Source organism: Notamacropus eugenii, chromosome 5 (assembly GCF_028372415.1).
Source record: "Notamacropus eugenii isolate mMacEug1 chromosome 5, mMacEug1.pri_v2, whole genome shotgun sequence".
Classification (NCBI taxonomy): Eukaryota; Metazoa; Chordata; class Mammalia; order Diprotodontia; family Macropodidae; genus Notamacropus; species Notamacropus eugenii.
In genome coordinates, this window is record NC_092876.1 from 164596579 (window position 1) to 164609299 (window position 12721).

Sequence of the window (12721 nt, forward strand, 5' to 3'; positions counted from 1 at the left end):
TATATCTATCATCTTCCTAAGTTCAAATCACACTTGCTGTGTGACCCTGGGAAAGTCACTTAGCCCCATTTGCCTTAGTTTTTTCATCTGTAAAATGAGTTGGTGAAGGGACATGGCAAGCCACTCCAGTAACTTTACCAAGAAAACCCCAAATGGAGTCACAAAGAGTTGGATAGATTGAAACAACTGAACAAGATACATACTATATTACATTATACTATATATATATACATACTATCATATTATATATTTTGTCATGTCATATAAAGTTGTTACATTACATTGCATGACAATATGTTAGGTTATAGAAACAATAATTTACTAATTGTTTCACATGTGTATGTCTTCTTTCCCACTTGGCTGTAAGTTCCTTATGGGCAGAAGATGTGCCTTTCACTCCGTTGTGCCCTCCAAATGTTAGGTACACAATTATAAACACAAATAAATACTTGATTGCTATAGATCAAAGACCATATAACACTGATGAGAAGTGAATACAGAATACAAATGCATCCTATTGCCTTCACTCCCAGCATCCTTTCCAATATTCCCTACCAAACATCTCCTAACAAACTAATATTTATAAACTATTTTATTACATAAATTAATAATTGTAAAAATAACTATTATATGATATAAATAATACAAACTAACAAACCCAATAATTAGCAAACTAATAATAATAGCTAATATTTATATTGCATTTACTATATGCCAGACACTGTGCTAAGCATTTTGCAAGTATTATGGCATTTGATCCTCACTCCAACTCTGGGAGGTAGGTGCTATTATTTCCCCACAAACAGAGGAGAAAAATGAGGTAAATGGGGTTAAGGGACTAAATTCGGACACAACTCCAGTGACCTCAATGCAAAGCCATCGCTGACCACCCCCCCAATATTCTAGCCTGTTCTCTATGATAGTTTCCTTCCTCAGCTTTCTCACTGTCCTTCCCTTAGAATGTCCTTTGCATTTTTCTCACTCTACATCATATGCCTTGTTCTGTTATTTATGTACCTGTCTTTCTTCCGATTAGATGGAAAACTCTCTTGTGAGCAGAAACTGTCTTATCTATGTTTACAGCCCCAGTCCCTGCTGTTGAAAGTGAATTTCTGGAGGAGCACAGTTGCTTCCATTCTGTTCTGTATTTACATTTTGATGTACATGACCCTAGTGTCAGCTACTGTCCTTCAGTGTCCCATTTTTCTCCTCTTACTAGTACAAAACGTCTTAGTTGCTGAAGGTAGAGGATTCAAGAGTCCTGGAAATGTCCTCCCTTTTCTGACCTAATGGGCAGCTTTCTTTAATTTAGTGGAATTAGCTATAGTAAAAAGATAATTCCCTTATCTATTTCCTGCAGCAAATAATATGCATTTTCTTTTAACAAATATGCTATACTTTGTATGACCACCTGAATCTTAATGATAGCAATCTTTCTTTTTCTTTGTTTTGTATAACGTATAAATATTGTTTTCTGACTTGGGAATGGTGCATTGCCCCATCAATGGAGAGGATGTGGAGAGCGCCACACTCTGAGTGTAATAAAACCTGTTTCTGATTCATTTTGACTTATTGGCATTAGTTGAATTGATTAAGTAAATTCGTGTGACACTACCACAGTGCTTTGCTCCTAAAAGGAATTTTATAAAGGTTTATTGAATTGAATGTAGCTAGTGAAGCTGCTCATGCTTTGATCAGCTGCATTTGTACACATAGACCAGCACTTACCATCAAGGTTTGGTGCCGCATCAGATGCCTTGTTGTAGAACACACCATGGGGCAAAATGCTATAAACCCTGTCTGCTTTGTTGGCAAAAGTCACTATTATGGTGTCACCCACCTCAGCTTTGATGACTGGGCCTGTGAGAGATTGAGAATGAGGAGAAAGTGGAAGGAGGAGAGAAGGGAAAAAGAAGGGAAGGAGAGAAGAATCTATTTAGAATCATCAGGTCTCACAACAGAAATCTGTCCCCCAGGTTGAAATATTTGGAATGATTTACTGTACCAAGTATTCCAAGATGGATTTCTGCCCCAGATCGGGTCTTTCTTCTGGTAAAAGTGACATCAGTATACTCCACATACTGAACTTTCCAGTATTTTCCTCCTATTCTAGTTTCCCCTTGTGTGAAGTAGGGCTCAGATTCACTGTGAAAGGATGCAGGAATCTGATTGAGAACATTTCCACATGCACACCAAATGCCTCAGTTAAAGGACTTAAGCTCTTCATCTTCCTGACCCACCAGAAGAGATTCTGGACAGATCCTTGGTAAGTATTCTTCAACATAGTCCCTAGGGACAGTTAACCAACTGAAAGTGAAGAGGCTGGTAGGAGTTTGGGAACATTTATACCTTAGCAACTCGATTCCATTCAATAAGCATTTATACCTACTGTCTTCAAAGCAACGAGGGTACAAAAACAAAATGGAAAACAGTATTTGCCCTCAAGAACTGGCATTCTACTGAAGGAATACAGCATCTAAGCAGATAAATAACATAATGTGATTTGAAGAGGGTGAGAAAGCACTAATAAGTAGGATAATCAGCAAAAATTTCTAAGTTAACTGCTTGAGACTTCAAGGAAGCTAAAGATTCTAAGGCAGGAGTTCCTAATCTCTTTTGTGGTGGTCTAGTGAAGTCTGTGGACCATTTCTTAGAACTATGACTTCAAATATATAAAATAAAATTCTTATAATTACAAAGAAAAGAAATTGCATTAAAATGCAGTTATTGGTGTATATTTTTTATTAAAGAAACAAGTTTTTATACCCCAGAGAAAGGACTCCTGTTCCAAAGAATGGAGGTAAGGAGGGGATACGTTTCAGGCATTCAAGACACCAAATACAAAGTCAAAGAGGCAGGAGACAGAATGCCAAGATCTGGAAACAGCAAATAGACCAGTCTGACTAGAACTGGGAATACACAAACTCAGCAATGTGAAATAGTGTAGAAAGGTAGACAGGAGTCAGACCATAAAGGGTTAGCTGTGAATCCACCAAAAAAAAATTTTTTTTATACCATTGCCCTTCACAATGCTCTAGGTAAAAAGGATGAACTCCTTCCTTATTAGCAAGGACTGGATCCAACAAGGACAATATTTTATATTATAATGATTTGTGTGTGTTTGTCATTCTACTAGAATGTAAGTTCTATGGAGGTAGGACTGAACCAATCTTTGCCTTGCACAGTGTTCTGTATATAATAGACATTTGATACATTTTGTAAAAAGTAATTCAACAAACATTTGTTAAGGTTTTCTGCAAAGGAATAGGTAAACTTTCTTTGCATAACAAATTCTCATTACCTCAAATTGAAATCAGTATTGATAAATATAATATATAATAAATTCCTAATTATCAAAGATCTCACTCCTCTACTCAAAACTCTTCAATAGATTTCTACTGCCTACTGAATAGGGATTATGATATTATTGATAATAAAATATTCTGATTAAAAGTTAGTTGATGGTTAACGTATGAATTGCTGTTCTTTAGAGACATGTACAATAATATACATTTCACTCCAAAACTAAGTTTTAGCACAGAACCTTGCACATGATGGATACTCAATAAGTATTTATTTTTCTTGAATGATCAGTTGCGTTCTATGCAGGTCTCCATATATGGTGATGAAGAAAAAACAATCCCATGGACAAATTCAGTGTATAAAATCCTAGCCATTTTGGTCTGCACTGAATTATCCTTTGTCATTTCATTCAACTGCTCAATGAGATTCCATCATATTCCTTGTCTTACCTCTAGGTAAGGGGTTCTTAACCCTTTTTATGCACCATTGACCTCTTTGGTCAGTCTGGTGAAGCCTGTGGACCCCTCCTCACAACAATGTTTTTAAATCCATAAAATGAAATACATAGGATAACAAAGAAAACCCAATTATATTGAAATCCAGTTATCAAAAAAAAGTCTTGGATCCTACGTTAAGAATCCCTACTTCTGAGCTACGTGAAGTAGGCAAGAGACTTAGTATGGAGGTATTTAATTCTCCAGCAGGGCACAATGGATTTTTCTTGTGAGAATCTTAAAAAGTATCTACTCTAGCAGTAAATGATCTAGCAAAGGGCAGACACTTACCTGCTAGTGGCATTTAAGGGCAGGCCACTGTACTTATCGTAGCCTTGAGGACCATAGTCCCAAAGAATTTTTTCTGCAGCAATAAAGTAACTTCTCTCCCGGCCTTCCAATGTGGATTGATAAATATGATTTGTGCATGTCTTGACATCATATTGTCCCAGCATACCCGCTGTATATAACAGAAGAAAACTACAAGTCAAGTTAAAATATTGCTGATGACTATCTGTCTTTAAAGAGTTTTCTGATATTGCCAATGATTTTTCAGAGCATATTATTGCATTCCAAGAAAAATTTAAGTGCCATCTATAATCAACATTTTCTAAACAATCTTAACATTAGCCCAAAGGGTCTTGCTATTGCTAAAAGGTGATGGTTTAATGATAAAAATGTCACAAATTTTTGCTTATTTTTCCCCAGATTATGTACCAATATTAAAACTAGGTAGGCAATATTGACATGAGTCATATTTCAATTTTTGCAGGAAACCAATCAGGTAGGATGGACAGTGGGAAAATCTACCACCTTGAACACATCCTTCCCTCCTTCTATTCCCTTCTTCCCAGGAAGCTAGGTAGCACAGTGGGTGGGGATGAGTTCAAATTTGGTTTCAGACACTTAGTAGCTGCATGACCCTGGGAATGTCACTTCAGCTCAATCTTTCTCAACTTCCTTATCTCTAAAATAGGGATAATAATAGCTTCTACCTCACAAAGTTGATGGGAGGATCAAATAAGATGACATCTGTAAAGTGCTCAGCAAACTTTAAAGTGTTATATAAATGATAGTGATGATTTTTATTGTTGCTGTTATTAATATTACCCAGGCCCCCAGATGCTTAAGAACCTATCTCAGCAGTGAGAAGACCTGCTACTATTTATGGGGGAGACCATGCACCCCTGCCTTCCCATTTCAGCCCCAAGTCGGGATCCCTCCAAGCCCTTTTGGGATGCTTGACTGATTCCATAACTTATCTGAGGTGGGTATCATCAACTCTGTTCCTTCTGATAAAATGGAGGCCACTAGGCTTTATCAGGTATTCTGCCATTGCCTCCTCAGATCCTTTATGACTTACCATGTCTTCTGTCTCTGTAACCTATAGACCACAGGCATCATCATCTAACCCACAGGATCAAAGATTTTCAGGTTTTTCCATCTACGCTCCAGCTGAACTTTCTTTTATAGGTTATTTCTCCTAATTAAGGGGTGGGTTTCTTGAAAGCAGAGACTATCTCACTTTTGCATTTGAATCAGAGGGCTTTAGCATAGTACCTTGCTTGTTGATTAATTAATTTACCCCCCATAATAAGTTATAACAGCTTAAGGGGAGAAACACTGTCATATACCTCCTTCTTGACCAAAGGAGAGTGTTTTCTTCAGAGTCAGAAGTTGGACTTGTATTGAGTATTCATTTAATAAATATTTGCTAAATAAATGTTGTAACATATGCACATATTTGTGCATGTATATATTAATGTATGTCTGTCCTGTCTCCTTTTGTGGCAAGTTTTAATAAGCAAACCATTTAATGCAAAAAAATTATTTACTATATGTAAGATGTCATGTGAGATATTGGTATGCAAAGATGAAGGATGGAAATTCCCATATGTAGTTGCTCACAGTCTAATGGGAACAGATATGATATTTGGAGGAGAGGATGCTCATGTATGTGTTGCTTTGCAGACAGTGTCTGATCAATGAATGCTAATGATTGTGTGAGAAACCATGCAGTATAATGGAAAGGGTATCAGAAAATCTGGGTTCAAATTCTTCCTCTTTCACTTAGCAGCTTGTGACTTTAGGCTACTCATTTTAACCTTTTGGGGACTCAGTTTCCTTATCTATGGAGATAAAGGAGTTGTAGTAGATGAGCTCTAGTATGTCCCTTGCAGTTCAAAATCTATGATTCAATGACCAGTGATCTCATGATTGTCAAAATGAGTGGAATGTGACTTTCTAACTTCCCTATCAACAGTCTCTATCTCCTTACCTTGTAGATGGTCACTGACTTGGCAGGTGATCATCCACTTCCCAGCATTCTGAGCTATCATTTCTAAGGTAAGGAAAGTGGCTGGGAACAGGTTGACAACATCGGTTCGATGTCCTCGGCTGATGAAGGTGTTCCCATAAAAGTAGATGGAGTGGATGTCAATCTCATTTCCCATTCCAAATAAGTGCCAGGACACAGAGTCTCCCACACATATCTCTGGCTCAGGGAAGTTTCCAAAAAGATAACCATTAAGAGCTAGAAAAGAAAAAAGAAAAACCAAAGGAAACAGACACTTTCAGAAAGAAAACAGACTCTATGGCTGAAGAATAAAGCAGGACATTTCTTATTTGAATATTTGGAAAGTTTAGGTTTGAAGGGAGTTAGGTCCTTCATACAACACACCAAAAGCAAATAAACAAAAAGAAATAGGGAGGAAATGCTAAAACAAACATACTCACACCAAATTAAAAATTTACTTAATTAAAATTAAGTTTACTAAATAAAATTACTAAAATATCTAAAATTAAAAATTTATGAAATTAAATTAAATTACTAAATTAAAATTAATTTACTAAATTAAAAAATAGCCAAACAGTGTCAGCATACTAAAAAAATATCACAGAACTAATGGGAACTAAACAAAGAAAGCATATGAGATCTCCTGAGAGGCATCTTCCCAGAAAGAAACAAAAATTTTATTAAGCACCTACTGCAAACCAGGCATTGTGCTAAGCGCTTTCCTGTGTTGTTTGATTTGATCCCAGCAACAACTCTGTAGAGCAGATGTTATTATTAATTCCATTATGCCCATTTTATAGAAACCGAGGCAAATGGAGGTTAAGTGACTAGAATTACACTAAAATTAGTAAGTGTCTGAGGTCAAAATTGGACTCGTCTTCCTGATTCGAGGCCCAGTGCTCTATCAACTGCACCACCTAGCTGCCAAAGCATTTTAAAGATATAGTCAAGAATAGGAAAAGGATAATAAAATCACAACATCAAATAAAAGAAGGGCTTGAGGTAAAAAGTGACATGAGGAAATGAAATGAGAACTAAGATTCCAAACTAGAGTTAAGAAGAGATTTTTTAAAACGACTATGGAGAATACAAGAGAAAATCTCCCAAATTCCGTAGACTCTATCAACAATAATAAACAGAATTGTACACCATGCAGAGCAGTTGGTGATACAAGATATCACTGAATTGTCCAGAGAATCAGTGGTCCAGACTGTAGGACAACATGTGGTCCCAGCTGATGGACCAGGACAACAGATCACACTCAGGAATCTCAGGATTGAATAGAAAACTAAGAGAAATAAAAGAATATGAATATGGTATTTGAGGAAATCCAATAATTTTTTCCAAAATTTGCTAAAGTAAAAATTAAATCTACAAAGGATGATGATAATATTTTACATGCCTAGATCATTTGTGATTAAATTCCAACACTATGTTGCTAAGGGAAAAATATGTATCGCAAGAAACTTAAAATGAATGTCAGTTACAGGAATAATAATTATGAAGAAAATTAAACTTTGAAGGAGAAAAAGATAAGATTGCAGAAAAAGGATTTCAGCATTTACAAAATTAAGAAGTGTGAACCAGAAACCAAGAATTATCTGCTCCAAAACTCAACATACTCTGTGAAGGCAAGAAATGGTTATTTGAGAAGCAGCCTTTGAATGGTTTTCAGACAGCTGTAAAAATTTCAAAGAAATCTTTGAAAAACAAATAATCCTCCCAGAGAAAAAGATAGGTATTTAAAATAACTCAAACTTCTCAAATCAAATTAAAAGAGTTGCTAACAAGATGTGAGAATAGAGCTTAAAGCATTGTACTGACTAAATTACCAAAGGTATCAGAAGGATATTTCAAAGAAATAATATGAAAAACATTCAAAGGGGCAAAGAGAAAAGGACAGATAATTCCAGAGCAAATCTTCTGCTAAAATAGATAAAAAGGATAAAATAGAAATGCAAATTAAAGTAACCTACAGTGTTGTTAACATTACAGAAGATATTTTTAGCAATGATTCTATCTAATATGGACTAATTTTAGAAAGAATTAAAAATCATTTATCTCCTTCCAATGAGACTAATGAAAAGACAAACCTATTAATTGTAACATGAGATATAAATGAATTAAATATTTCCCCCACTAAAAAGAGCAAAAACAGAAAAGTGGTACAGAATGAATTTAAAAGCAGAATTAAATAATCTGTTACTGAGGAAATACATTTAACACTGAACTCTCTAAGAGATTCAAAGTTAAAGGTGCTATAAAACTTACCATGACATTAACAATGTCAGTCACAGTTGAATTAAAACCAGACTGTGTTGAGATAAACAAAGACATTATACTATGCACTATAAATAAAAGGTTCTGCCGAAAATGAAAGTATACAAACATGTGTGCATACATACTCATATGTATATATACCTAATAACTCTGCAACAAAATTTATCCACAAAAACTTCATAGAATTGCATGAAGAAATAGATGGAGAAATAATCATAGTGGGATGGTTTAACAATTCACATTATCAAATTGTAACTCCACTAAAAAAGATAGAAAAGAAAGCTATAAAGCTAAACAAACCAACACAAACAAGATTTATGGTGAGAATCGAATAATTGAAACAAAGAATATATATATATATACATATATATTTTAGGTTCATTACATGCTAGTTGACAAAGATGACATGAAAATGTTTTTTAATTATGAAGAATTATAAGTCTCCTTTACCAGGTCACACCACTAACTGTGGGTGTCCCCAAAGAGTCTTTCCTCAGTCCTCTTCTCTTCTCCCCTTCTTTTCCTTCCTTGGTGATCTCATCAGATTCAGTGAGTTCAATTATCTTCTCTATGCTGATGATTCCCCCATCTATATTTCCAGTCCTCCCTCTCTGGTTAGGTATTTTTCTGATCTCTGGTCCCACATCACCAACTGTCTTTTGAGTATCTCAAATTGGATGGCCCATGAGCATCCCAAACTCAACGAGTCCAAAACAGAACTCACCATAGCCACCCTGTCAAACCTTTCCCTTTCTCCAACTTTCTTATTACTGTCTAGAGCACCATTTTCTCAGTCCCCCATTTTGGAAACCTTGATGTTATCCTCTTATTCTTTGCTCAAACTCATCTTATACAACCAATTTTTTGCCAAGTAAAAGTAAGCACCCCAATACACATGGGAGGCTTACTATCACAGGTTTTTAGATCTGCATTCATAAAAGGAAAGGCAACTTCTAAGGGGTTAACAATCACTTTAATCAAGCAGATATATCAATCCTTTAGTCAAGCACATATATCATTCACTTAGTTCAGGGGAGTCAATACCCTGAACTTGAAAGAAAATACAGAGAAGTTAAGAGTCAACAGACATGGCTTCCTCTGCCTGAATTCAATAGACAGTTGGACCCCAACTGCCTGACCATAGTTACCAGAGAGGGAAGCATCAAATCTGGGTTCTCAAAGTGGGGGGGGCTCCTTAGTGGCTTCCCAGAGTCCTCATCTGGCACTCAAACCTTACAAAAACTAAGCCCCAAAGTAAAACTTCACCCTCAGAGTCTTTATGCACTTTTTAGAGCCAGAGGGCATCACATCCCTTGAGAACCAGTGCCTCATTAACAAAAAGCATGGACTTTCTTATAAATCTTCCCAGACCCGATAATGGGTGGGAAAGATCCTCCCCAGTCACATTCAAATAGAGTCATTATACTTCTTGATTATACTAAAACAAAACCAGCAAAAGATCCTATTTTACTTGCCATTATACCAAGTCTTGTTTCTACCTTTGCAACATCTCTTAAAACTGCCCTTCTTTTCACTCACACAGCCTCCAATATAGTGCAGGCCCTCATTCTCTCATGCCTTAACTGTTGCAATAACCTAGTGTCCCCCCATATCAAGTCTTTTCCCCTCCCAATACTTCCTCCAATCAGTTGCTAAATTACAGCTATACTATGTTACCCCTACTCAATAAACTGCAATGACTCCCCATTACTTCTCAGATCAAATATAAACTTTTTTTACACTTAAAGCCGTTCATAACCTAGACCCTTCTTACCTTTCTATTCTTCTTATACTTTACCCCCTTCCATATTTTCTATGATCTAGCTATACTGTTCTATAGTCTGTTCCTTGTACACATCATTCCCATCTCCTGACTGTGCATTTTTACTGGCTGTTCAACATGCCTAAAGTGCTTTCCCTCCTCACTTCTGCCTTCTGATTTCCCTGACCTCATTCAAAACTTATTCCAAATCCTATCTTCTGCAAGAGGACTTTCCCTGTACCCACCTCCTTCAATTCCTAATGTTTTCTCTCTAGGATTGCCCGTCATTTACCTGTATATATTTGGTGTATAAACAGTCATATGTGTGTGTATGTTTTTTCATTAAAATGTGAGCACTTTGAGGATAGGGACTGTGTTTTTGCTCTTTTTTGTATTCTCAACTCTTAGAATAGTGCTTGGCACATAATAAGTGCTTAATAAATGAAGTGGAACCAAGATGGGGAAGTAACAAAACAAAAAGTACAGAGGAGCTCCAGATGATCCTCAACACAAAGAAAAATGCCTCAAAATATCTAGAAAACAAACTGATTAGGAAATGCAAGGAAAAATCACAGTGAATCATTGTTCCAACCGAAGTTAGCATAGGGAGACAGTCAGAGAAGTCTGCAGACACTGGGAACAGAATCTGGCTGGAAGCATGACATGCAGTACTCCTGTTCAGGGAGAGGACATGCACTAAGGCAAGAGGAGGTCCCAGATCTAGCACAGAGAGATCTCAACTTTGTATAAGATGTAGAAATAGCTGTCAACTGACTGTTCAGTTGCTCACTATCTAGTTCCAGGTGATAGACTTAGGGTGGATTGCACCTAAATGTGGTGTTCCAGCATCAGAAATGGTCACTGGACCCCAGCTGTGTACTGAGCAAGAAGGAAGTTCAGGAGTAAACAGCAGGCTGGTGGCTCTGACCCCAGGAGCAGAGTGTGTTCTCAGTTCCAGCTTCTAGTCAAGTCTGAAGCCTGAAGAGAAATAACCAGGACAAGAATCACAGACCAAAGGAAAGCCTATGATCCAATCATTCTGAACCAAAAGGGCTTTCTGGCCATCTGACAATGACTGAATGTGGCATCAGTCTACTGAAACTCCAACCAGAGCAAGCGCACAGGTTTGTAACTCTGACCCAAACCTAGGTCAGGAACTTGCAGGGCTTCTACTAAAGAAGACAGCAACCAGACTTTGCCCTGGATTAGACTACTTTCAGAATCCTGAAAGCTTGCAAGCCCTCAGAATGAACTGTGTCTGAAAGCCTGGAATATTTTAATTCTCACTATCCCAAGAAAATAGCAGTGGGACTGGCTTAGATATTCCTCTTAGAAGTTTTCATAGCCTGACTCTAACATAAAGTTCAAAATCAGGAAGTAGTCTGGAATAAGGAGCAAAGGAAAAAAAAAGAATTCCACTATAAAGAGTTAGTATGATGACAGAGACACTCAAATCACAAAACTAGGAGAAAATAATAATACAGCATAGCTTGGACATAATTTCAAGTGGAATTCATGGCAGAGGATAAACAAGAGGGTTTTTTGAGAGTTCAAAAAATTTTAATTAGTGAAATGAGAGCAGTATAGAAAAAATGGAAAAGAAATGGGAGCTATGGAAGTAAAAATTGGAATTAAATGTTTGACATTAAAAGTACAAAACCATGTCCAAAAAACAAACTCCTTGGAAATAAGAATGGACCAATAAGAACTAATGATTTCCTGAGACAAGAGATATGAAAACAGTCAAAAGACTGAAAAAATACAAGAAAATTCAAGGTATCTCATAGCAAAACAGTTGACTTGGAAACCAGATTGAGGAGAGAGAATTTAAGAATCATTTGAGTACCTAAAAGCCATGAACAAATATGTAGTCTTCACATCATACTTTGAGGAGTCATAAAAAAAGTCCAGATTTCTCTGAACCAGAGGGCAAAGTGTAAACAGAAAAAAAATTCATCAGTCATCTCACAAAAGGAATTCCAAAATGAAAACTCCCAGGAGCATGATAGTCAAAATCCAGAGTTTCTAGGTCAGATAAAAATGTTACAAGTAGTCAAAAAGAAAAAATTCAAGTATGAAGGAGTAACGATCAGGATGATACATTATTTAGCAGCCACTATTATGAAAAAGCAGAGAGCTTGGAATACCACATTCTGGAAAGCAAAGGATATAGGTTTTAGACAACTAAGACTAACTTACTTAAAGTTACTTGGTTAAACTGAGTATAATCCTATAAAGGGAAAATAGACTTTTAATGAATAGAGGACACTGAAGTGAAAAGTTCTTATTCTATTAAATAACTTTTGTACCTTGTAGGTGATCCATTCCTTGGATGATGAGTTGAAAAGAAATTGCCAATAAAAATAGAATGACAAACGTAGACATTCAGAGATACTATGTATTATATTTATGGACAATACCACTATAAAACCAGTAGTAAGAAATCATGTGAAGAATTTCAGGTAAGAGTGCTCCTAAAAATGAAAATATTAGTAATTCAATAATGCCTGAGTGAAAGAAGAAATAATAAAACAAGAGTAGATTCTTCAATAGCGATAATACAAATAAGGAAATATATAATTACAT

At 36.2% G+C, this 12721-nt stretch overlaps 1 protein-coding gene across 1 annotated transcript in view; it reads right to left on the bottom strand.

Annotated features, from left to right (window-relative positions):
• The window catches only part of HEPHL1 (hephaestin like 1), a 96764-nt gene that overhangs the window by 43092 nt on the left and 40951 nt on the right, over positions 1 to 12721 (bottom strand). The window contains exons 5-8 of the mRNA XM_072611337.1: positions 6076 to 6330; positions 4089 to 4257; positions 2006 to 2145; positions 1729 to 1860 (exon numbers count right to left, since the gene is read on the bottom strand). Coding sequence (XP_072467438.1) covers positions 1729 to 1860; positions 2006 to 2145; positions 4089 to 4257; positions 6076 to 6330 — 696 coding nt within the window. The remainder of the gene's footprint in view (positions 1 to 1728; positions 1861 to 2005; positions 2146 to 4088; positions 4258 to 6075; positions 6331 to 12721) is intronic.